We start from the raw sequence: 24514 nt of genomic DNA, 5'->3' as shown, positions 1-24514 counted from the left end.
AGGATTTTGGTAATATTTGCTTTTATTCAAGCAGATTCATAGCTCAAGGTAACTGACAAAAGAGATCGATTTGAAAATATAATGAAGAGAGTAAGAACAAAGGGGGAACAACATAGTTTTCGATTTAAATTGTATATATTGTAAAAACCTAAAGACCGTCTTTGATGAAAGAAAAGACCTCTTAAACTATCTCTTCTGCAAAAAACAATTCAAAACAAAGCAACGCCATTGAACCAAAGCTCGTACTGCAACACTCAACCAACAAAACTCTCTTTTAACGCTTCTTGGAGACACCAACAGTCTTTCCACGGCGACCAGTGGTTTTGGTGTGCTGTCCACGTACACGGAGACCCCAGTAGTGTCTCAGACCACGGTGGTTTCTGTTTACATTCAAGTTACAACATCAGTCAGAGAACTAACAAACTTCTATTGATTGAAGCCATAATGTAATAATATCAAACAACATGAGACAGACTAGAAAACAGTAAGAACAAATCAAACACGATTGTGTATTGATCTTCTCCAATCTAGCTTGGTAAATGACTAAGCATAAAAATTTACTGATATCGTTACCAAAAATTACAGAATGTGTATCAAGTGTGTTTACCTGATCTTCTTGAGGCGCTCAAGATCATCTCTCAGCTTCATGTCCAGAGCATTGGAAACAACTTGGGAGTATTTCCCATCCTTGTAGTCCTTTTGCCTGTTCAGGAACCAGTCTGGGATCTTGAACTGGCGAGGGTTAGCAACGATTGTCATGAGGTTATCAATCTCTGCAGCGCTTAGTTCTCCAGCCCTGAAAATTCAGGCACAAAACCATATTAAGGACGCCAAGAAAATATCACAGTAGACCAACTCCTTCAAGAATTTCACTAAAACTTGTATCACATTTCTTAGAATCTAATAAACAAACCAGAAAGAGCAAGTTCAATTTCTAATCATATATCAGCTACATCTTCAACAGAGTTATTCAGAGCCTTTCAAAAATCACAATCCCTATCAAAAGAATCCCCAAGTTAGATGAAAGTGGTAGAAGCAAACCTCTTGTTCATGTCAACATCAGCCTTCTTGCACACGATGTTAGCCAATCGCCTCCCAATACCCTTGATCGAGGTCAAGGCAAACATAATCTTTTGCTTCCCATCGACATTGGTGTTGAGCACACGCAAAATGTGCTGAAACTCCTCGTTGGCAACTAGAGACTACACACAAACGCACGAGCAAAACTAGATCCGTCAGTAACAAATCGTAAAAGGGAACACAACCTTACAGCTTACAACTCCAATGAATCAATACAGAATCCAATACATAACTAGCAATGAAAAAAAGAGCAAATACGCGCTAATTGCAGGACGAGCAATCGTAGAAAACAGAAGATAATCAAGGGAGGAGAGCTGAAGAACGATGATCGTACCATTTTTGGATGCCGAGAAAGATTGCGAGAGGAGGATGAAGCTCTTTTACAGACTCTGGAGGCGCCACCACAGCGTTAGCTCAGCTCTGTTATAAGTTATAAGCGGCGAACTACTTTAGGGTTTTCGAACCTAATATGAAGCTCTCGCGGTTAATGACTAATTTACCCTTTATTTTTTTTGTTCAGTACTTTTCTGTTATTCACTTCAAAATTAAAATGTACACAATACACACTTACACAGTATGTACAACACTAATCAATCATCCCGATGTTTTAAATCTAGCTTGACAGGACTGTTTGTACACCTCTAACCATAGTATCATATTAATGAACGAGAAGAGAAAATCTTGCATACAAGTTGAGAAAGAAGCTATACATTACGATTTAGATCCAGTGAAGTTGAGAAAAAGGGTTCATCTACTTGGTCATTTAAAAATGTACAAAGAAGAGGTTGAGTTATATAAGACCTCGAGCGAGGGCAAATCCAACGCTTGTGGGAGTGATTGCGTCAGAGTCACTCATCATACATATTACATACAAGTACAACAAGCTATATATATTTTCTTCTTGGTCTACGTACGTCCAAATATTTTTGTCTAGAGAACTAAAAATTACCAAAAACAAAAGTGGGACGCTCGTTATTGGGACAAGGATATGGTACAGCCTAGTTCTTGAGCCGCGGTGTCAAGAAACTGAGTAGGCATAGTTGTGGAGAGCAAACTGTGAGCTTCCCAGTTCAAGCATTTTTGGATATCGGCTTTCCAATCTATTGTGGCGGCGTTGAAGAAGCGATAGGACGGGCTATGCATTCCGTTCTTCTCTGTTGTTGGCAGTTTTGGAGTTACCTTAATAGGTATAGAGCTTTGATTCATGATGTCGCGTAGTACTGACGTGCTTAAGGCACGTACATGTGCACTTGGGTGTGAAAGGCACCGTATTGTCGCTGGTAGACGACACTGCATAGAAGCAAACAGATGTGAACAAGGTTAAGCACAGTCCAGTTTTGATTGTCTAAAACTGGATGAAGGTTGGGCACTTTGGTAACTATTTCTGACGAACTTGAAAGACGATTATTTGGAAAAAAAGAAAAAAAATTGTAACTTATGCAAAGCTAAGAGATGGTTTAGACTTTAGAACCCTAAGTTCCCTCAGCTGACAGGTTGTTTCTAAGAGAGAGTTTCACTCATGGCCATGAGTATTTGTGCGAGCTGGTATGGCTCTGTTTAATTAATGCTTACCTTCAATAGATTGGATAAACCGTCGACCACTGCTAGTCCAGATGGTCCCCAAGCTAGCACCGGCTGTATTGCTCTGGCAGTGGCTTCAAGTAGCTGCAAAAAATTTAAGTACAGTGGAATCAGAAACCGATTTTCACTCCAGCTTGAGGAAGGGCACTGTAGAGGAATCTATAAAAGTGGAGTACCTCGAGTTGGGGTAGTGTACAAGCTTCTCCATCAACAAGCATTCCATCAGTTGCCCTCAGAAGAAGATCTGATGCACTTGCCAGAATCACCAGTGACTCAGGCCTGTCATGATTGCGCATGAGTTCCACCAACACTTTAACTATTCGTTGGTTGATTTTCCACATTTTCTGGCCTTCCTCATCATCTTTGGCGATCCAAGGCTGCAACTCTCTCTCAGCCTGTAAATAACACAAGACCATTTCAGATTAAACAGATACTAGAGCATTAGTGTTTTGCAGAAAACTTTCCAGCTTAGTGTTTTTATAATCTGCTATTCATGAAAGATCGAATTGAGTGAATGTGAATCAAGCATTATATAACATGAACACAAGCAATAGATTTTCCCGCAGTTCTTAGTCATTTATACATGTGTCGCATTCCTGGCAAATTATATTAAAAAGTCAAGAGAAATTTGTACCTGAAGAACAACTGCTGCAGCTGCTTTTGCCGGCGTTGCAGATACGACATTGCATAGCGCATCAACAACCTGGTATATTAAAACTATGCTCAGTAAATGAAATCGAGCCCCTTGAGAACTTGAATTAGAAAAGAACCAAAAGAATATAGAGGAAACTGTAAGCGAGCTTGGAAATAGAGATGCTACCTGTCTCCATCCTTGTTGTGCAGAGGTGCTTTCTGCGGTGGGCTGGATTTCAGGCGCAGCGATCAGTTTGTGCCATAATAATGAAACAACGGAGAATGACAGCTCTGGTTTCTCTGCAAGCACTGACCTCAATAGCTTTTGTGTACCACAATAGAACCCTGCAAGTCTATCAGCTGTGAGGAAATTTGCTAGATCAGAAGCATCCAAGAGGAATTCTTTGATACCCTTCTCCGACGGTCTCCCTGATCCTTCATCTGAATGTCTAGCGTACTTATGGTTGCCTCTTGGATTCATTTCAGTCCGTGAGGCGGATGTCACTGCTGTATCAAAGCATGAGGTGCTCGCAGATGTGTTTTGTTGTTTCCAGTTTAAACAGGTAAGAGAGTCCTTCTGAACCGGTGTATTCTTAAGGTATGCTTCCAAGGGTTCAGCTTTGTCAACAATGGATGCAACAACTTTGCTGTGAACATCAATGAGGTTATACAATGATGACGCTCTTTTATGGATTTCCTTGTCCCACTTACATCTCATCAACCCAGACAATGCGTGCGTCAAGGCTTTTGAGCGTCTGAACAGTTCGGAAATATGAGCTGCAACCATTGCCGCAGCAACTATCTCACTAGAACTGTAACTCCATGGAGTTCCCACAGACGACGGTTTCAATGAAAAGAGTGCCTCTAGAATTGCCAAAATTCGGCGTGTATGATTAATTGCCGAGTCAATCCCAGCTCCATACTCGTTAGTTGACCCGTTTAACTTTACAGGCTTTGTAATAGTTCCAGCCATGGCAGAATTAGAAAATTTCCCCCCTCCAGAGATCATAGGATAAAGCTGAACCTCACAGGCAAGAGCACAAACAGCAGCAAGAACGTATGAATCAAATGCTGCCACAGGTCCCTGTCCTTTAACATTCCTACTTTTACGGTTAGAAGTTTGATTGTCAGATACAGGATTCGCCTCGATATTTTCAGCAGTACTAGCATATTCGCTTCTAGGTCTCTTGCTACCACTAGACTGCGCTTCATGGCTAACACAAACAGTCAACACAACAAAAAGTAGGCGTGATGCTAATTCCACACCAGCGCATGACTCTAAAAAGAGAGCATGGACCATAGCACGAAGCTCAGCCATAGCAAGGTTTTTGGTTGCTGATCTTGTTGTAAAACTTGATCTAGCTTTTCTGGTATGATCCCTAGAAGATTCAGGCGGAAAGGTTCTACTGAGGATTGTTTCGACAGTGGCAACAAATATTTTCATCAAGCATGCTTCCGAAGGACTCCCCCGTGGAAGATATTCAAGTACTTTAAGGAGTGGAATGTATAGATTCCACGACAAGATCGGAGGTTGCAGTGGGGTGGCAACTATGATTTCGGGAAGATCAACCGCTGAAGAATTTAAAGGGATCAATCCGTAAGCAGCTTCCCATATTGTGCAAATCCTCCACTCAACTTCAGGACCATGAGCACAAAGCATTGAGGCAATTCCTTGGGCAGTGGCTTCAATGGTTGCTTCTGCTGCAGGAACTTCTATCTGTTGAGAAATACAGACTTGAGAAATTAGTCGGTTTCTATATAATTTTCTAGTAGAGTGCCAAGCGCATATCAGAGATAAGTTGATGGAACAGCAAAGAGAATTAAGAAAAGAGGAACCATGCCTGCTTTCTATAATTTGAACTGTAGCCACCAATAGGCGCATGTTGAATTTCTACTCCCTCAACTTGACTTAGCGGAGGAAAAAGCAGTGCCGGCTGTGAGAGTATGCGGAAAAGCAAAGCGGCTGCAGCATCAGCAGCAACACCTGCCCTCATAGACATAGCAATTCCTATTGCACGCAAGAAATGCAAATGCATCCAATTTCTGGGCAGCTACACCAAGAAAGAGAGTGTGATCAAAGCTTTTTTTTATGACATATCAAAGCTTCCAATTTTTTTATAAGAGTCAATACTATCCACTGATGAAATTTTTGAAGGCTCCAACATATTGTAAGCCAGAAGATCTCAGAGTGTGGAACAAGAGACACAATTCGCTTTCTGGAGAGTCATTAAAGGATTCATATTACGCTTACCCTTACACCAGATGCATAATCTTCAGCAGCTCGAAGGAGTTCCACAAGCTGTACAGCAGCATCAAGTGCATCTGGAGCCCACGATGGAGGTGCTTCTAAAAGTCCAAGAAGAAGTCTCTGAGTAGCACTTGGTGTAGCAATGGCATAATATCTGACAGTAAAAAAAGAAAGTGAGAAACAATTCTGAATCAGGGACTTGAAGAAGCAAAACCTTAAAACTAGCAACATACTACTACGAACCAACCCCAACTGAAAGGGCAAGTTTAGAACCAATACCTATGAAATAAACGTGCATATGGCTCGAGAGCTGGAAGGCCAGCAACTAGATGCTCATCTAAGGATGTCGTTGGGGGAGGAAGAAGAAGTGCAGGGACAGCAACCGCTGTTAGCGTAGCAGTCTCATATCGAGCAACTTCATCATCACAAACACTCAGTATGACACCAGCTCCATTAGCAACAGCCCATCTTGGCGTCGAAGGCATCAGTTGAGGATGTTTACCAGATCCTCGAGAAGCTGCCGAAGTAGGACAACGTGAGAATTATAAGAAGCAGCTCAAAAGGCATTCCATAGCCACATGTGATGGATAGAACAATTCTATTGATGAAATTTTTCATCAATATCCAGTTCTGGGGGATATTAACAGGGATTTATTAAACTTACCAATGGTTGGCGGCTTGAGCTCTCCAGCAGCATATTTACCCATTACACCACTACACCTGTAAATATAAGTAACATTAGTAGTTGTAAGTAAGCTTAACCCCACTACAGAACCTCAATCCATTGCGAGGTCGGCCCATGAAAACATAGAAGCATCAGACACACAGTCTACTTACCATCGGAAGTAGTCACTTCTTATACCCAGAGGAGCAGCAAGTAGTATATCACTGATCCATGGAGACAAAGGCCTTAAAGGTTTCCTTTCATTATGTGTTGGTGATACAGCCTTAGACTCTGAAGGCGGAGAACCACTTGTTGTAGCTTTGTTCAGACAATTTCTCTCTGTGTCTCCATTTTGTTGCTCAGTTTTATATATGGGACGATTGTAATGAGTCAAAATGCGAAGGATTTCACCGCATGCCAAAGCCCATTGCTCCGAGTAGTCATTCTGCTAGGATTATGAACACCAAATCAATAAGCATGATATGAAAAGGAAGTGATGAAATATAGTCTAAGCTATACTAGACAGCTAGAAATGTTGGGAACCTATTTACCTCACTACTAGGGCAAACTAAAGATATGAAAGAGGCAAACGGATGAGCTTCCTTGCTGTACACCAACGAGCCATCAATGAGACACGAAATGATTGGAAGAATGACTGCATGACCATGCTCCGGATGATGGAGGACAAACATTGCTGTTCATCAGAAAACAAAAATCAGATGGACATTCACACAAAAGAAGAAAAAAGTGTAGAATTAGCATCACAAAGTGTTGCTAGAGAAGTTCATACCCAGCACATCATCCAAAAGTCGCTTCTCATTTGATGGATACTGATGCCGAACCAACTGATACAAATATTTACAAAAACAAATCAATCAAAACGTCACTACTGAGAGAATACTCTTACTAAACTCATTAGGTATCACACGATAAGTACCTCAGCAATATCATCGGGGAATTGCTCTGATGTGAATTGACCAAAATATTCAACATAAGCAACGACTTGATCCTAGGAAAAAACCCAGAAAACACCAATCAGCAATCACATATAACAAAATCATAACCGCCGGTCCATGGATCAGCTCAAGCTGAGCAGCTAACCTTATGTTGTTGAGGATCCCGTGGCGGAGGCCATAACAAGGAAGAGAACTGAAGACCATCGATCCACCTCTCAGATGAAGTAGCCGCCATCTCAGAAGAATAAAAATATACCAGAAACCCGAAACTAAAAATGAAGAATCTCTTTACACCCTTGATCTCCAACACCTTTCAATACGTCCTAGTTTTAACATTCCCCGGCGAGATTCAGAACAATCACTACCCTCCTAAGATTTTAAACTAACCAAAACACTGTACAGTCAATCGAAGCTGAGTTATTACGCTAAATCCGTGTGTGTCTGTGTCTCTCTTATATATTCGCTCCTTCCTGTAGAGGGAAAACAAAAATTCTCAATCAGATAAAACAATACGAGATGTGATACAAAGAAATTTGAAAAATCAAACAACAAATCTAAGCTGAGGAAGAAAATAAAAATGCAAGTAGAAACAGTAACGAGAACGAACACCACACAAACACCAAACTGGGAAAAATTAAGCAAATCAAACAAAAAAAATTACCAAATGATTCAGAAAGAAAAAAAACTCATCTGAGAATCAATCAATCCCAAAAGAAGAAAGAAAAAGACACACACAAGTAAAGTAGAAGAAAGACCTGTAAGGAATCTTCCTATGAGATTTGTTGATTTATCTCTCTCTACTCTTTGCTTTTTGAGCTATGAGGATATTTTTCTGAGAGATCGGAGAAAAAGATGAGGAAAAAAATATCAAGAGAGAAAGAAAAAAAAGGATTCTGAAGCAAGAAAAAATACAGAGAAGAGATTGAGATTGTGGTGGTGGCCTTTTGAGAGGAAGAGAGAGAGAGAGAAAGAGGAAGAGATTTGGAGAGGCTTCTCCACTCGGTTTAAGATTTCCCGTCCGGCTGACGTGTCATCGATATTTTCCTAGCGTTGCCACGACCCTTTTTTTTTTGTTTATGCGCCTATTGGTACCATGGCACTATGGCACATAGCCACATACCATCACCCTCCTCACCATTAACATACATGTCCATCTCATACTACGGTTAAAAACAAAAATTTACCAACTATGGTTACCACAGTTAAAATGGATAAATTCATCAAACCTGTTTTTTTCAATTTTTGTTTGAATCTTTACCACTACGAAATTATAACACAGTAAATAAAAAATAGTTTAGTTCAAAGACTAATTTTTTCCCGTTGTAATCATTTTTAATTTGAAACAAAGGATTATTTATCCCTCATTTATTTAACTTAAACCCAACTCCGGTAATTTTTATTTCTTAAACAGTATAATGGTTTGTGCTTGTATTGTTGTTTCCGAATCAAAATTTTATTCAAATATGTATTCTTGTCAAATTTTATTCAAATATGTATATTGCATGTTGTTAACAAGGAAATATTTAAATATTAAGTTTTCTAAATCTGAATAAACAAGTTTTTGTTTGTAAACTTGATTTACTCCAAAAATTGATCTATTAAGCCACAAGTAAAGTTTCTAAAAATCTCCTTACATCATAAAATTACCCCGGAAATGTGGTTGTTTTAAAATAAAAACTATACAGATTCAGTGTGTATGGTAAATATTTGGTAAAGAATTTGTTGAAGTAAGCAGAGATTATTTATTTTTAAAGGTTTGGTATGGTCATGATTGTATTATTCTCCTATTTTTATTAATTTAACTATATAACCCTCTCATGTGATTGCCTACTTAATTAATATTTTCGCCCAAACAAAAACTAGTGACATGACATGTGTCCACAGATATTTTGGGAGGAGCTTTGTTCAGATGCTACGAGATGTTGGGTACACCTTCGAATTTTTCCGCCGTCGATTCACTCATCAGTGAGTGCCACCTATAAAATTCCTTTAAAAAGTTTCGGGCAGCTTTCCCGGAACAGTTTTGAGCCGTCGGATGGCTGTAAAATAAACCGGGCAGCTTTTGAGATCAGCCCGTTGAGAAAATATCTAAATGGGCCTCACAATTTCCCTTTAAGATATTAATTTAATCTTTCTCCCACTTGTCTACTACTCTATACCACATAACCGAGGTGACGTGTACCAATCAGAGTGGAGCAAGAGATCTATGGACGTTGATCTTGCGCCTTAAAAAACAAACAGACGTGGCGCAATAAGATGCGAGCAATATATTGTATTCAGATCTCCATACGATTCGTGATTGGTGCTGTCCACTTGTGTGTTCTGTCTGGATCGCTTGGCTGGTGTCTGTGTCTGAAACTCTGAATATGGTGAACATAACTGGGCCTTTTTCATGGTCATGTAACCATGTTAATGTCATGGGCTCAAACCATACGTGGAGCTGCATAACTGGACTGAAAATAACTCAATTACAATAATTAAAATAAATTATTTTATGTTTATACTATAATTATTTTTTTAATAAATATAAATTTACATTTTAACTATCATATTTTTCACGATCTAATTATAATAAACAATACCGCATTTTTTTTGTTCTAGAATTAACAGTGAAACAAATATAAAGTTTTCTAAATGATAGCAATTTTTACTTTTTATACTCATTAATTATTTGTATATATAATAAAAATATATTAGTAATTATTACTGTGTTACACGATATACATTATTTATTTGTTCCAGTAGATATCTTGAGAGAAGAGATGAAGAGAAAATTAACAAACAACTTTAGCTTATTAAAGTGTTTTAAGGAGAACTTACTGATTAGATATTATTAATCAAGATGATGAAAGTGTTATAACATTGATGTATTATGCTGATCATGGTAAAACGCGTTTCAGAATTAGCTCAAATTTTGGTTTATGTTTTACCATTAGCGAAAAGACAAATAATTTTATTTAAAGCTACTTTGCCTACATTTTTTTATATTATTGTAAATATATATATCAATTTAATACTTAAGCTTTAATAAAGTAACATTATGGTGGAGAAATTTTATATAAGAGTTCTATTAACTTTTTCGAAAAAGTCGTATTCTCAAATTGTAGACATTTCGCTTAGCTATAAATATATTATATGTTTAAGTTATAGTCCAATGAATTGATTCTTTTGTGGTTTAGCAAGCTAGATATTCATTACCCCTTTCATTGTCAAACAAAACCTTTATAAAATGCCATTATTTTTCTTCAAGTTATTAACTCTACTATAAAATTTATACAATATACTTTCTTTTCCTTCTTTGACACAAGATACTTTTATTCACAGAATGACCGTGACATCAATCAATTTGTTACAAGAAAAATCAAATCGGACATCATCTTTGCAAACGCATAAGTTTAGAAAACGGAACCTCAAACATATTTAGAGATTTAATGGTTAATGGCGGTTGAGGCAGATATATTTATTTATGGATTAGATTGTTTTTATTTACTATTCAGATAAAAAAAAGTAAAAAAAAAAATAGTGTCATTAAAATTTAGTTGTGATATTAACATACTAACCTATCATCTCAACTCAAAAAAGATACATACAATGATCAAATTCAATTTTGTTTTTTTGTCAAATTCTAAAAACAAACAAATCATATACTACGTTAATATGATTTCTACGTTTGAAAGTAAATGTCAAAGAGAAAAATGAAAGTGGATGGAACCATCTAGAATCAGACGATGAATGGAAACATTATTAAGTAAGCTAATTAAAATTATGTAAAAAAAGGTGACTGAAGTCAACAAATGATGAGGCAAAAGGGTCGGCTAGTGTAGCTCCAATGAGAAGGGTCAGACGCATTTTGGACGGTGACACGTATCAACCCCCACTCACACTCTTCTCTTTCTTTATTCAAGCATCTTTATTATATAAACAAATCTTCTTGTGCGTTAGAGCATGGTCAATTTGAAATTAGCACTAATGTTGACTTTTCATAATATCTTTTTACATGACCAGAGAGAGATGGTTCATGTACCAAACTTTTTTATAATATCTCTCAGCTAGTATAGTTATATGCCACCATGTGTGTTTCCGAATAAACTAATTGAATAATTAGATTCTTGTTGTGACTGAGAGTATATTCCGATCAACATAAACCATTCTGATTCAACGTCATATCAAAACATATACTAATGAAATGAATGTTACAATCATTGAAATTGAATGGCTTTGTTTCCGACTATAAAAACATAAAGAGACTCTTGTATTCATTCTACATATCATCCAAAAAAGAAAAAGGAGTAATCATGTGTGCATATAATTGAAACGAACCATGTCGAATAAAAACCACAAATTTTGATGTAGGACACATTCGAATCAATTCATAACTGTACACACTCACATCAGTATAGTACTGTACTACTACCATGATAGAAGGGCTTTTGTCTCTTTTTGCTGACCATGAACAACCTAAATTTTAAGTATGTCGCTACATGTCCATTCATTTTATTTTTCTAGGTATAAAGATTTTGGAGGTCGGAAATTGAGACAATGCTTTGTTTCCGCAGATTATTTAAAAAAATCTTCATTGCTCAGATAAAAAAAAAACTTCATAAACTAAGTTAAAAGACACAAAAACCATAAACTAAGTTTAGAAAAATGCTATAAAAAAAAAAGAAAAAAAAAAAAAAAAAGAACGAGTCCACAAGGAAACTAAAGAAAAGAAACAAAGTTCAGCAAACGCATTGCGAATTTTAGTCGGTGGTAGAGAAACCAAGATCATGATCAGGTGGATCAACAGATAGCCTAAGAACATCCAAAGCCTCCGATACTTTAGACTTGAGTGCCTCTGGTGACTCCATCAAGTGCAGGATCTCAGCTTGATCCATCTCCAACAACATTCCTGTGACTTTAGCCACGTGAAGTGGTTCATGCCTTTCCACTAGTGGGTAAAGCTGCTCTCCAAGCATCTGTGCCCAACCAATTCTTATAAAACTTAATGAACTATATCTTTATAAACTTATATGCCAAGTTATGTAAAGTAAATTACAAACAAACAGTGAATTAGCAGAGATAGGGAGAAAAGAAGCAAACCCGAGTGCGATCAGCTGGACTAGCAGAAGCTAAGGAAGAAGTGAGCTTAGATATTGGAAGGAGAGGAGCTTTCTGGTGAGGGATTGAAGAACCATCTCTCGACAATGGCATGATTGGAGGCAATATTCCTTGTGGAACACTCGAATCCATCCCGTTCCTCCCGTTACCATTACCATTCATATATCTCATTCCAGGGGTCGAGTTACGATGCATAAGCTGTCATTAATCCAATCCAATATCAGTTTCGTGATTTGTCAAAACTATAACCAACTCAGTTTTCTGTTATAACATACTTGTTGTTGTTGAATGTGGTGTTGCATGTTAGTAGCACCTCGCCTGAATCCCATACGAGGACCGGCCTGAGGCTGTCCTCTCTGAAGCGGATACGGCATGATGAAGTTGCCAGGACCAGAACCTGGACGCATCCCTGGGATGAACTGAGGCTGGAATCCGTATCCAATGGGCTGGGACGGGACTAGACTTGTTCCGTTCTGGCCTACGTACATGTGTTGAGGTGGACCTGGCATTGGTCCACCTGGTGGGTGATGGAACCCGGACATTGGCCCTGGTGCTCTAATCTGAGAAAACAACGCCTAGAAACAGAAAACGTTTGTGTTAAGTCACAACACAACTATGACAAAGCCATTTGTTTTTAACATGTTAAAGTGAGTTTACGAAACCTGTAAGTGTGCTCGTCTATCTTCTTTGCGCTGCGCAAGAGCTATGTACAGTGGTTTCCTTCCTATCATCTTCCCATTCATTTCATTCAGCTGCATTGTCATATATATATATATATATATATATATGTGTTCATCTCCCAGATAACATAACAATATACAAGAGTTTTAGAATATAATAAAAGTTTTAGAAACTCACGGCTTTTAAGGCTTCTTCAGGACTGGAATAAGAAACAAAACCAAATCCTCTGCTCATTCCTTGTGGATTAAGCATAACCTACAATTAGTTAGGGGATCGTGTCAAGAGACAACATAAACTCAACAACATGTATGTATGTATGTATGGATTTATAAATATTACCTTGGAAGAAGTTACATTTCCAAACTCAGAGAACATCTCCTTGAGTTTCTCATCATCAACGCTATCATCAAGATTCTTCAAATACAGATTCGCTCCCTGAGATTTCTCAAACCGGTTTATCCTCTCCTGCTCAAACTTCCTTCTCAGCTCTTCCTCTCTCTCAGATTTCTTCTGCGCTCTCCCAACGTACAACACATCATCCCCCAAGCTTATCCCGTTCATCTTCTCAACCGCACTAGCTGCTGCTTCTGTACTCTCAAAGTTCACAAACCCGAAACACCTCGAGATCCCGCTCTGGTCCCTCATCACAACCGCGCTCGATATCACTCCAAATTTACTAAACGTTTTCCGTAGCTCTTCCTCACCAATCTCCTTTGGGAGATTCTTGACGTACACGTTAGTGAAACGTGGTGTAGGGGCGGCGTTTTCATCCCGAGCGCGTTCTTGGCGTCTGATGAAGTGGCCGACGTACACTTGCTTGTCGTTCATTAGCATTCCGTTAAGCTTGTCAATTGCGGCTTGAGCCGATTCCTCCTTTTCGAACTGGACAAATCCATATCCCTTTGACCGGCCAGTCACGTCCATTGCAACTTTGCATGAGAGGATGGTTCCAAAACTTGAAAACGTCTCGAACAAGGCCTTGTTGTCGATTGAGGCATCAAGATTTTTGATGAAAATGTTCCCTTTGCCGCTCAATCGCGTGCTCGGATCGCGGTTTGAGAGCATTATCCGAATAGGCCTATCAAAGAGGGGAGTGTAGTTCAAAGCCTCCATTGCACGGTAAGCTGCGAAATATAAATCACGTCATATATAAATAAAATAAGCAAATAAGATCTTCATCATCCTCATTGTAAGAAACTAGAATTTATGAAATTTATAAGTTTAGTTCTAATAATTAAAAGAGAATTTTCAAACAAATTGATCACGCTTTGAACTAAAATAAGATCACAAAATAAGAGACTGATCGTGATCATGGATCAACTACTTCTATAGTTGCTGTACCTTTGATAATAAACCATACAAATCAATGTAGCATAAACATGGTACAATTTAATTTTTTTTTTTTTTTTTTTTTTTTTTTTTTTTTTTTTAACATGCTGCTATAGTTGAACACTAAGAAATTTCAAGTGTAAAGAATATTGTTTACCATCATTAGGGTTACTGAAATTGATGTAAGCATATCCCAAAGATCGGCGGTTCTGATCACGACAAACTCTAACAGAGACAACATTAGCTACATGCTTGAACAAATCGAACAGATGTGCTTCGGTCACTCTCGGGTCTAGATCTCCCGCATAGAGCGATGAGTTCGGGTGTGTTTGATCGGCCACTACTGCCACCGTCTCTGGAGATGAAACCGGTACTGAAACCGAAATCTGAACCGATGTTTGAGCTGTCGGACTTGGAACCTGATCAACCATAGTCGCTGGTGCAACACCCGTTGCAACCGCCGCTGCCATGATGGTGATCTCAACTTTTTACGAGACGATTTGTGATTCTCTTGCCCCGTAAAGGAAACAAAAATAACCAATTCTCTATTAAAAAACAACAACAAAAACTGGAAGATTTGTTTTCTTTATGGTGAGAAAGAGATTGTGTTACTATATTTTTTTCTTCACAAATTTTAATTTTATCTGTTTTTAGGAAAAGAATTTATTCTTATTTTGATTTTTTTTTTCCTTTTTTAGTTTTCCTCTAATGATCGGAGAGGAGTGAAGAGAAGAGATACAAAAATCTAGTATGAAGAGTGTGTATGAGTATTTATACATAAACTCAGTGACCTTTGGATCCGAACAATTAACAATTTAGTGGTCATAGTGTTGTTCTTATCCTATTATTGCGCTTGTGTGTTTTGACTGATTTTACACAGATTTTAATTTTAAATCCACAAATCAAGAATGTGAAAATTTGTGTGTGTGTGTGTGTGTTTTTTTACCACTTTTTAAGAATAGATTTTCGACCAATTGATTTGGTCATAGCTAAAATATCAATCTAGATTACTATAAATAGAGACATTAATTAAAGTACTTTTGGATTCTTTTGACCAAATATTGGGATTATGATAAATAAATTGTTGTCTGATTAGTTTTAGATTCTATTTTTTTATGAACTAGAGCTTCCTTCAAATAGATTAGATTTAATAATGGCGCAAAATAATATGTTTTAAACATCATGGCTTTGTCAAAAAAAAAAAAACATCATGGATAATATAAGTTCTTTCATCATGTACAACATATATGTGCATGTGGATTGTGTAGTCCTTGAACGTTGGTATTAGTATCGAATTATGACTTTTATTAGTCTAGATTTTTAGTAAAACATGGGATATCTATGTATGTTTAGGAGTGGAGATTCTCGGATTTTATAATGGCTAATGTATCTATATCTACATTATCAATATTAGGAGTATTAAATTATTTGTGGATTCTTTGACCGGATAGTTAACGATTAAAAACATAGCATAATGTTATGTTTAACCTATTGTTTTACTTGTGTCTTGTCTGATTTTATATATATTATAATTTTAAATCCACAAAATAATGATATAAAAAGAATTGTATTTTTTTTTCTTATCACTTTCGTAGAGCGAGCAGATGCTGCGACCAATTGATTTGGTCATAGCCAAAATATCAATCTAGATTACTATAAATAGAGACACTAATTAAAGTATTTATGGATTCTTTTGACCAAATATTAGGATTATGATAAATGGTTTGTTAATATTTCATTAGTTTTAGATGACATATTCTTTATGAACGCTGCAAAATTAGATTTAACAACGCTGCAAAATAATATGCTAAAAACATCATGGATAACAGTGTACAATATAAGTTCATGTTTAATTGTGTACTCGTTGAACATTGGTATTAGTATGAATTTATGTTTTTTACTAGTATATATAGAATAAACGATGAATATCCATGTATTTTTAGAAGTGGAAGTCTTGGATTTTTCATGGCTAATGCCTAATGTATATCTATACTACCAATAATAGGAGTATTAAACTATTTTCAGAGTCTTTGACCGGATCATGCATATAGATATGATAAACCATATTGAGTTATATATGTGTTGAAAGAGAGTATATATATATTTTTAAGTTATTTATATAACTTTTCATAAACTGAGACTAAAGGAGAGTATATATATATATATATATATATATTGGGATACTGCTAGAAGGGATTGTTATATCTCCAAACTGTATTTTCTGTCATGTAATATTTTTACAATATGAAAATGGTGATGATTGGTATGTTGAATGTTGGATTAACAAAATATAGAATTCGGTAAAATGCCGTTCTTTTAGTAAACATAGCTTGTGATATAGTAAAATAGCATGCATTATTGATAAATAGAGAAAAACATGTTGTTATAGCATATGATGTATCTTTTAAATACATGTATTTGTTGTGCAATAGAGAAAATGAATATGCACTCTAAGGAGATTATGGAGATTGTAATTGTGCCATCTAATGAAGTTACATCAAACTTACCTTTTTGACTAAAATAAAATATGCCATCAAACATCAAACAGCCCAATAACACAGCCACCCGGTCCAGTAAAGCAAAATTTTCCGGATTTATAAAGTCTCAAAACCATAGGTGTTCTCCCAAGCCATGACCAAAAAATTTGATTACACAAGTAAAGTTTAGTCACATAAAAGAGACTACAATATACAGAAGAAAACTATGGAAGATACAAACTTGTTGTAATAGATAAAAAATTATGTTTTGAACTTTTGTGGTAAAGCGTTAAAATGAAATCACACAGCTTTACTTCACATACGCAAAACCGCAGAATGAGTGCGTTCGTACATATCTCCAGCCCTGCCATGACCCATGAGAGTTCACTACTTAGCCTTTACTTTTAACTTTGCTTCTTCCAACCAAAGATTAAAATGTAAAAAAAGGAATAATAAGAGTATGTTCGTAAGCTGCTTTGAGTATCTAATCCATCTCTCCTAAGATGACGTTTTCTGAAATTTTCGCATATTCCAAGCTTACCGATTACTGTTGTTCACCAGAACGAGGTAGAGCGGGTCAAGAGGAGAGAGACGGAATAGCTGCACGACAATGGCTACGCTCGTGCCAAGGCTGAAAAGAGTATCAAGTAAACATGAATGAAAAATGTTCTTGTCCATCAAGAGTTCAAGACTTTGAGAGAACTGTACCTGCCAAGGCCTATCAACAGAGCAACCCAGAGAATTCCAATGATCCAACTAGATTCTTTATAGACAACCCAAACCTGAAATAAACGAGTAAATGACTCATGGAAAGAGCAAAATAAGTTACTTTATTGCAGAGCTTATATACAACTTATAGGCTTTTACTAATCACCCATCCATAGTACTACTCTAGGCAATGTTCAAAATGGCGTTATAGAGTTTTGCAGCAAACCAAAAGGAGCAAGAGATAATGCAGTGAAAGATTGAAGACTTACTGATAAGACTGCAACATTAATGTAGAAGTTAACCAATAAAACCACCATCCACCTGTGGAAAGATTTAGCCAGTGAATAAAGCAAAGCCAGGGACATATGATTTCAACACAACAAAGAAATGCAGAAAGAAATGAAACTCACGGGTACAGAAGCTCCGAGTGGAAAGGAGAACCATAAGTTGAGCAAGTGTAAATCAAAGCGCCTAGCATCACACATCCTAAGGCACCAAACGCAAATCTTGCAGTGACAACAAGTGAATTCTTGTCTCTCAGACCCACTCCATCCCTAACAAGAAAACATTTACATCATTTATTAAATTGGTTCTGGAATTTCCACAAAAACCATACAGCAGATATGATTCTCTAATGGAACTTTGTGAGCAGCTTGGAGAACAGATCATAACTGCCACTAATCACATACTAAAGAGATACAAATGAAGATGGAGTCACAACACATAAAACAAGTTAAGAACCAGAAATGGTAACACATACTTGACTGAATCTCGAAGTAACAAATAGTACATAGGATCTTCTGAAGCTTCTTGAGTTGTCAGCTTAAGAAGTTGCAGAAACAGATACACACAAGTCGTGAGGCTGGAAACCAAAAAAAAAAAAAAAACAAAGACAAAAAAATGAACAAAAAATGCAAGATAATGTCGTCTATGATCTTGCTTCAGAATTCAGATAACAAGTTGATACCTGCCAAACATGATGAGCAAAATAGTCCAAAGTATTGAACCAGACCATGTAGACTCCTTATACACAATCCAAACCTGAAATTCAGAGAAATAACAAACAAGTAAAAATTAAAACTTTTTTTTTATTAAAAAAATAACAAGTAAAGAATATGCAAGGATATATATAAATCAGTGAAAGCATACCGCTATAGGTACGATATTAATGTAGAAATCCACAATTGTCGTTACAAACCATCTGAAAAACGTAACGAAAACGAACATGAACAAACATATCTGTGACTGTTTGTGTATGTGTGTGCGCAAATGAAGGAATAGAGAAAGGGGGAATTGGGTTTTACGGTGTGAAGACATCTTGGCGATCAAGTAAAGGAAGGCCATCGGTGACAACGGTGTAGACAAGAGTCGCGAGCATCACACAGAACATAACCGGTAAAAACACTTTTAGCCCGGTAACTAGACTAGTCGTCGCCATTGTTAAACAACACAAGAGAGACAGAGAGGAACGAGAGAAATGAGAAAATGAGAAATCGAAAAGATTGACGACGATTCAACTGAATAAACTCGAAGGAGCGACCGAAACAAGTGGTGAAAGAAGCGCCACGTCACCTCCAAATTGCTAACTGATATTTCAGACAGAACCGCATTTGGTTGAACCGGACTCACAAGGTTCCATTACATAAGACATTGTTATTATATACACACTTTAATAGAGATTATTACATATAAAAAGAGTAGAAATTATTTATTACATACACACACTTGAATAGAGAGATCTTTTCTTGTATACAGTTCCAAGTTCCAACTGTTGCAAAACGTATTGTGACTCACAAAACATCAAAGATGATGAACCAATAACCAAAACCTTACTAAGGGACTCGTATTGATTTTTTTTATTGGTCGTCTCATCATCAAAAATTTCAGACAAAACAAGTTATATATAAATGCACAAATCAAAGAGAGCTCGCAAAAGAACTGTACATCTTCAGCAAGCACAACCTCCTCTTTGCTCAGGCTCCGAACCACCAGTCTCTGGAATCCCCTGGAAATATCTGTTGCGCCGGAGTTAAGGATCCGAAAGAAGGTAAAAAAGTATAAAGACCAGAGGAAGTTCACCTAAAGAAGTGACTAGTGAGAGGTTTGCACTTACATATCTTGGTCGCGTTCATTGGCGAGGGCAAGTTTTGTGATGCACAAGAAGGAGTCGTCGACATTGTAATCTTCTTTAGCGGATGTCTCGAAATAGACTATGTTTCCCTTTTCAGCACACCATTCTCTAGCTTTCTTCTCAGATACCTGGACACCAAGGAACAAGTATAGCAAATTACAAGGACTTGTATTTGTATCTCTTCTTGATCCAAAAATTAAGAATTAACTTACCACTCGGCTGTTTCCTCCATCAATATCAACCTTGTTACCAAGAAGTATGAAAGGGAATGCCTTTGGATCACGTGGACTAGCCTGTAACAAAACACAATTTATATATCTATCTATCAGTCACTAAAACGAAGAAGATCGAAGACTCTTTTTTTTGGATAAGAGAAACGTGATGAGGAGAAACAGAAGTGTGATAAAAGAAAGAAAAATTACCTGTTTAAGAAACTCGTCATGCCAATTATCGAGAGAATCAAACGACTTCAAGTAATTTACATCATAGACAAGAACACAACAGTCTGCACCTCTATAGAAAGCAACACCAAGACTCTGAAACCTTTCTTGCCCAGCAGTGTCCCATATCTTTAGAAACGAAAATATTCATCATATTCAACTAAAGGGACAGCAAACTTTTTTTTTAATCTTTAAGAAACAAGAAAAAAAACCTCACTTGCAATGTGACAAGCCTGTCATCGACTTGAAGCTCCTTGGTGACAAAATCAGCTCCGATCGTAGCTTTGTACTGTTGACTGAACTTGTTATTCACATATCTACATAGAAAATAAGTTTTAAGTGTTTTATTTTTTTTACACCGACAGATACAAAAAAGAAGAAAACCCCAAGAAAGAAAGAAAGAAATAAATAAACAAATTTAGTTAAATTACTGATTCATCAACGATGTTTTGCCAACCCTGAGATATTGGGGGAGAGGAACCAAGAAAAAGAAAACAAGAGAATGGTTAAATCAAGAAAAAGAAAGAAAGAAAAAAAAGTTAGGTACGAAAAATTGTGAAGCTAACCCGCTGTCTCCAAGAAGAATAACTTTGAGCAAAGTTCGTCTTCGCATCGACATGTTCGCTCACACAGTATCTTCTGATCTTGTTTTGGAAAGAACCAAAAAAGGAAGAAGCAGAGAGCTCTGTTGTTCGGATTTGGAAAAGCAGAGAGAATGAGAAAATACAAAGGAGCGCCAATTTAGATCTCTAATGATCTTTTTGGGCAAACAAAAGTAAATAGCTGGAAGAGTCGTGGCCGTGGGGTTTGTCCAGCTTTTATGAGAGGAGTAGGATAATATCATATATAGAACAAAAACACAGAGCAAAAATAAAAGTATTTATTGTTCAATGTGATGAGATTGACAAAGGAACAAAAAAAAAAAAAAAGAAACAGGTCGGTAAAGTAATGCGCTATAACAAAACGTCACTAAGATAGAAAAAAAATAATAATAATTTGTTCTGTAAGGAAAACGTCATTAAAAGTATCCAAAATTTTTAAAAGGTTTGAGGTTGGTGTTCTAATGTGTTGTTATATCATCCAGACAACAAAGACGAGCCGTTCTGTTTCTTACTTTGTGATTCATCAGATTCAGAAGCGAATGATTCGTCCAAGAAACCTTCAAGCTTGGCTCTTTCCAAGCAATTTGAAAACTTTTTCGCAGCATCAGGGACATCCAAGGACAGGTCTTCAAGTGACTCATCAACTCTTTTAAATCCTTTGGTCATCTGATAAATCGTCACTAGTCCCGAATCAAAACACACTTTTAGTAGCTTCCATAACCGCTCCTCCTTCTCCTTCTCTTCTATGATCCTCACCACTGACTTCTTCACAACCTCGTGGTGGAAAAACGGCATTCCCAGTTCCTTCACGCACCTACATGCTTCTCTGAGGTCTCCACCAGATACATACTCTTCTAGAAGAATCTGGATCTTCTCTTTCACTTCCTGCACTGTTGATCCCGGCGAATTTGTCTCAGTTCCTCCTCCTCCCCAGCAACGTAAGATCCTTTCGCCAGAAAGACGTGCTTTCAGCAATGTTTTCGCCATTTGTATTACTTTTTCGCCCACACTTGAGCCTGCCTCGGGAGTCTGGTTTAACACTTCTTCCAGATCCCGTGGAGCTAACACTTCATCAACCACAGCTCTTGCTAAGAACATGGCAAGGTCTTCAACAACCACAGGGTTGTCTAAAGCAGTGTCGTCTGCAGATTCTATGAGCATCGAGAACGCCTTTCTGACATCTTTGGGAGGGAAACCAAGAGTAGAAACAAGCACACAAGCCATCTCTTTCTCTCTTTTCTTCCTGTCCATTGCTAGAGTTATCAGATATTTCACAAAGATTGCGCGCAGCTGACTCGAAGATGCATTCAATTCGGTTTCTAGACAATGTTCAACCTCCGAAGTGTCACCTGAAAGGAAATACTCTAGGATGATCGACTTAGCCTTGTCTTTAAAAACATTGGCGCTGGTGTTTTCAAGTAACTTTTCTCCTGAATCAGCGGAGAGTGATTTCAGAGAAGAAGCACATAACCATCCTTCAGAAGCAGCTTTAGAGATGAAAGACTGTAATATGCGACGTGCATCTGGTATGTCAAGAGACAAATCTTCAATTGAATCGATGATTCTGCTAAACCCTTTTGTCACCTGAGTAGAATTTATGAGACCAACCTCAATTGTTTCTTTTAAGAGATCTAGCAGCCTGAGTTCGGCTTTTCGCCTTTCCATTGCCATAATAAGTGCTCGTTTGACAATCTCATGATGAAAGAAAGGAACTTTTAGTCCTTTGATACATCTAAAAGCTTCTGTTTTGTCTCCACTCATGACATACTCTTTCAACAAGTCGTTGATTCTTGCTTTCACATCCTCAGCAGTCCAATTATCGGTCCCTCCCCATCTCTTCTCAACAACTTCAGCATGCAGGGGAGTGGCTAGATAGCTTTTCTCAGCCTTTCTCAGCACCTCTACGCCTTTGGAGTTATCTGGCAACAATTTCAATTGTTTCTTGAGAAAAGCAGGTGGAAGAATGTCGTCAACAATGGCTCGAGCGACAAACACAGCAAGAACATCAACTGCATCGGGAATATCTACAGAGAAATCATCAGCAGAAGCCACCAGTTTGTTAAAACCTCTGTAAACCTCAGGGGGATCAATGACACGAGCATAAAGCGTAGAGAGGAGAAAAGCAGCCATTTCTTTCTCTTTGTCATGTCTATCCATAGCCATGGAGACTAATTTCTTGACAAAATAGTAACGGTACTCAGCCATGCCAAGCTCCTTGAGTTCATTAGCAACGGACACAACATCATTGGTGCCAAAATACTCCTCGACAATTATAGTGGCCTTCTTTTTGTACTCAGTTAAATCTGCATCGAAGCTTGTTGGATCGGAATGCCCATTACCCTGATTCCATAAAAAAAAAAAGAAAAGAAACGTTAGACCTCTTTGTATGAGATAAAAGAATCATGAACACACACCACTAGTCACTAGAGAAGAGAGCCATATATAGAATAATAAAAGGTGAATGACCTCAGCGGTATCAAAATCAGGGTGAGTGAGGACATCATCTTCACTCCCTTGCTCCACTGCATAGTGAGAAAATCCAAAACCCAATAGTATATATCAGACGACATAACACAAGTCCTCTCTGTTAACCAAAAATCAAGAGAGGAAGTAAAAAAAAAAAAAGGATATACATTCAATAGGGAAAATATGTCTATGACTCTTGAGTAAATCCCCTGCCATGTTGGCCTGTGGAGAAGATATATTCAATTGAGAAATGCAGGAAGGATCCGTTTCCGTTTTCTCCATAGAAGAAGAAACTGTGACCTGGTCCTTGTTAAACTCCATTTTTAAACTCTCTTTGAATCCTTGCCAATTCCTCAACGAGAGCCCCCCCTTAAATCAAAATCAAAAATCAATCACCATTGAGAGTTTCTGCATTCTTCTTCTAAAACAGATTCATAACAGCAACACAAACAAACAATTCAACGGATTCAATCAAATATAACACACCAAATCTAGATTTAGGTCGTCAAATACATCGATCCAGGAACCAGAGAGAGAGAGAACAAAAAAAAAAAAAAAAATTTGATAAAATCGCAAAAGACAATCGATTCCACAAGGATTAAGGAAAAAAGAAAAACGCGGATCGAATGATTAGAGAGATAAGAAAAGGTAAGGAGATGACCAAAAAATAATAATAAACGTACACGAAAAGGCTAGGCTCGGCCAGAGAGAGTGATACAGGACGCCGGCGATGAAGCGGGCGTCTCTGGAGGAGTTGATCGAACACGATGATGAATTTAACTAATTAATTATCTCTATGCTTTTCCTCTGCTCTCTCTCTCTCTAACTGGTTTTTATTTTATTTTTTTAATTTTTGTGAAAATCAATCAAATAAATATATATATATATATATATATAAATATATATTTGTGTTTTATTTTCTCCGGCAATTTTATATATTTGAGTCTAAATATACCTCTTTTGAGTCTTTTACGCTCCTTCACTCTCTCTTCCTTTGATTCCTTAATTTGTACATACAGACCTAAATAAAATAGAGAATACAGTATTCTTCATGTGTTTCAAATGCATTATTTTATGTTTGATAAATTTTACAACGCACTATATATATAAATAAACTCAACATTGTAATTAATTTTGGAATTTCTTGTTAATGGAAGGTATCGTTTCATCTAAATTATGTCCAAAAGAAAAAACATCTATCAATAGGAAGTCTTTACTCTTATGCCAATCTAACGTACATCGCTTGGCTTTGTCTTCAAATACTTGTTTTTTGTCTTTTCTAGTTTTTTTTTTTGTGTTCAAACAATTTCAAAAGAGCTTTAAGACCACAAATGTTAGAGATGTGTATAAAAAGCATCAAGAAAATAGTAAAAATGAATCATTTGGTTTTATAAATATTATACTAATATTATATAGAG

At 37.1% G+C, this 24514-nt stretch overlaps 6 protein-coding genes across 10 annotated transcripts; all 6 read right to left on the bottom strand.

Moving 5' to 3' along the window:
* Window positions 1–49: 49 nt before the first annotated feature.
* LOC17898885 (40S ribosomal protein S18) lies at window positions 50–1529 on the bottom strand. The gene is made up of 4 exons (XM_023789049.1): window positions 1415–1529; window positions 1042–1202; window positions 608–796; window positions 50–380 (listed from the first exon to the last, which is right to left on the bottom strand). Exons 1-4 carry the CDS (start codon window positions 1415–1417, stop codon window positions 275–277), a joined length of 459 nt encoding a protein of 152 aa, XP_023644817.1. The 5' UTR covers window positions 1418–1529; the 3' UTR covers window positions 50–274.
* A 243-nt stretch (window positions 1530–1772) lies between these two features.
* Window positions 1773–8167, bottom strand: LOC17900264 (protein GIGANTEA). The gene is made up of 15 exons (XM_006306274.2): window positions 7918–8167; window positions 7308–7632; window positions 7144–7215; window positions 6997–7051; window positions 6758–6900; window positions 6380–6651; window positions 6207–6262; window positions 5822–6059; window positions 5546–5696; window positions 5136–5345; window positions 3482–5011; window positions 3296–3364; window positions 2838–3056; window positions 2653–2745; window positions 1773–2370 (listed from the first exon to the last, which is right to left on the bottom strand). The coding sequence occupies exons 2-15, from the start codon at window positions 7395–7397 to the stop codon at window positions 2053–2055; spliced, it is 3516 nt and encodes a 1171-aa protein (XP_006306336.1). The 5' UTR covers window positions 7398–7632; window positions 7918–8167; the 3' UTR covers window positions 1773–2052.
* Window positions 8168–11834: 3667 nt separating this feature from the next.
* Window positions 11835–14742, bottom strand: LOC17896900 (polyadenylate-binding protein 3). The gene is made up of 7 exons (XM_006304875.2): window positions 14430–14742; window positions 13283–14067; window positions 13121–13198; window positions 12925–13014; window positions 12538–12837; window positions 12245–12460; window positions 11835–12120 (listed from the first exon to the last, which is right to left on the bottom strand). Exons 1-7 carry the CDS (start codon window positions 14740–14742, stop codon window positions 11905–11907), a joined length of 1998 nt encoding a protein of 665 aa, XP_006304937.1. The 3' UTR covers window positions 11835–11904.
* Window positions 14743–16846: 2104 nt separating this feature from the next.
* LOC17900700 lies at window positions 16847–18968 on the bottom strand. Of its 4 annotated transcripts, none has more exons than XM_023777527.1 (9): window positions 18762–18968; window positions 18607–18658; window positions 18425–18498; window positions 18218–18319; window positions 17868–18011; window positions 17727–17778; window positions 17458–17531; window positions 17291–17380; window positions 16847–17165 (listed from the first exon to the last, which is right to left on the bottom strand). In XM_023777527.1, exons 1-9 carry the CDS (start codon window positions 18893–18895, stop codon window positions 17141–17143), a joined length of 747 nt encoding a protein of 248 aa, XP_023633295.1. In that variant the 5' UTR covers window positions 18896–18968; the 3' UTR covers window positions 16847–17140. The 4 variants fall into 4 exon arrangements, with proteins under 4 accessions (XP_023633295.1, XP_023633296.1, XP_023633297.1 ...); XM_023777528.1 differs by having other exon boundaries at window positions 16847–17162; XM_023777529.1 differs by having other exon boundaries at window positions 16847–17157; window positions 18762–18967.
* Window positions 18969–19107: 139 nt separating this feature from the next.
* LOC17897914 (ras-related protein RABG3b) lies at window positions 19108–20815 on the bottom strand. Its single transcript, XM_006303498.2, has 7 exons — window positions 20595–20815; window positions 20460–20486; window positions 20246–20345; window positions 20011–20157; window positions 19801–19881; window positions 19571–19716; window positions 19108–19472 (listed from the first exon to the last, which is right to left on the bottom strand). The coding sequence occupies exons 1-7, from the start codon at window positions 20645–20647 to the stop codon at window positions 19406–19408; spliced, it is 621 nt and encodes a 206-aa protein (XP_006303560.1). The 5' UTR covers window positions 20648–20815; the 3' UTR covers window positions 19108–19405.
* A 137-nt stretch (window positions 20816–20952) lies between these two features.
* LOC17899283 lies at window positions 20953–23921 on the bottom strand. Of its 2 annotated transcripts, none has more exons than XM_006306161.2 (4): window positions 23780–23921; window positions 23264–23465; window positions 23097–23152; window positions 20953–22970 (listed from the first exon to the last, which is right to left on the bottom strand). In XM_006306161.2, the coding sequence occupies exons 2-4, from the start codon at window positions 23415–23417 to the stop codon at window positions 21105–21107; spliced, it is 2076 nt and encodes a 691-aa protein (XP_006306223.1). In that variant the 5' UTR covers window positions 23418–23465; window positions 23780–23921; the 3' UTR covers window positions 20953–21104. The 2 variants fall into 2 exon arrangements, with proteins under 2 accessions (XP_006306223.1, XP_023633294.1); XM_023777526.1 differs by lacking the exon at window positions 23780–23921 and adding an exon at window positions 23583–23675.
* Between the last annotated feature and the right edge of the window lie 593 nt (window positions 23922–24514).

The sequence above is a fragment of the Capsella rubella genome, unplaced genomic scaffold (genome assembly GCF_000375325.1).
Source record: "Capsella rubella cultivar Monte Gargano unplaced genomic scaffold, Caprub1_0 scaffold_1, whole genome shotgun sequence".
In the NCBI taxonomy this organism is placed as follows: Eukaryota; Viridiplantae; Streptophyta; class Magnoliopsida; order Brassicales; family Brassicaceae; genus Capsella; species Capsella rubella.
This window is presented reverse-complemented; position numbering and strand designations above follow the sequence as displayed.

Coding starts and splice junctions, on each gene's coding strand:
- LOC17896900 (XM_006304875.2), bottom strand. CDS start 14,742: ATGGCAGCGGCGGTTGCAACGGGTGTTGCACCAGCGACTATGGTTGAT. Junction 12,838..12,924: donor ATAGACGAGCACACTTACAG/GTTTCGTAAACT, acceptor TTCTGTTTCTAG/GCGTTGTTTTCTCAGATTAG. Junction 12,461..12,537: donor ACCACATTCAACAACAACAA/GTATGTTATAAC, acceptor GATTAATGACAG/CTTATGCATCGTAACTCGAC.
- LOC17900264 (XM_006306274.2), bottom strand. CDS start 7,397: ATGGCGGCTACTTCATCTGAGAGGTGGATCGATGGTCTTCAGTTCTCT. Junction 6,263..6,379: donor AGAAGTGACTACTTCCGATG/GTAAGTAGACTG, acceptor TTATATTTACAG/GTGTAGTGGTGTAATGGGTA. Junction 5,697..5,821: donor TATGCACGTTTATTTCATAG/GTATTGGTTCTA, acceptor TTTTACTGTCAG/ATATTATGCCATTGCTACAC.
- LOC17897914 (XM_006303498.2), bottom strand. CDS start 20,647: ATGTCGATGCGAAGACGAACTTTGCTCAAAGTTATTCTTCTTGGAGAC. Junction 20,487..20,594: donor ATTCTTCTTGGAGACAGCGG/GTTAGCTTCACA, acceptor CCAATATCTCAG/GGTTGGCAAAACATCGTTGA. Junction 19,717..19,800: donor ATGGAGGAAACAGCCGAGTG/GTAAGTTAATTC, acceptor CTTGGTGTCCAG/GTATCTGAGAAGAAAGCTAG.
- LOC17900700 (XM_006305480.2), bottom strand. CDS start 18,895: ATGGCGACGACTAGTCTAGTTACCGGGCTAAAAGTGTTTTTACCGGTT. Junction 17,532..17,726: donor TTAATGTTGCAGTCTTATCA/GTAAGTCTTCAA, acceptor CGTTTATTTCAG/GTTTGGGTTGTCTATAAAGA. Junction 17,114..17,290: donor CTGGTGAACAACAGTAATCG/GTAAGCTTGGAA, acceptor GGGTCATGGCAG/GGCTGGAGATATGTACGAAC.
- LOC17899283 (XM_006306161.2), bottom strand. CDS start 23,417: ATGGAGTTTAACAAGGACCAGGTCACAGTTTCTTCTTCTATGGAGAAA. Junction 23,153..23,263: donor ACATATTTTCCCTATTGAAT/GTATATCCTTTT, acceptor CTCACTATGCAG/TGGAGCAAGGGAGTGAAGAT. Junction 22,971..23,096: donor CTGATTTTGATACCGCTGAG/GTCATTCACCTT, acceptor TTATGGAATCAG/GGTAATGGGCATTCCGATCC.
- LOC17898885 (XM_023789049.1), bottom strand. Junction 797..1,041: donor GATGTTGACATGAACAAGAG/GTTTGCTTCTAC, acceptor CTGAATTTTCAG/GGCTGGAGAACTAAGCGCTG. Junction 381..607: donor GAGCGCCTCAAGAAGATCAG/GTAAACACACTT, acceptor GAATGTAAACAG/AAACCACCGTGGTCTGAGAC.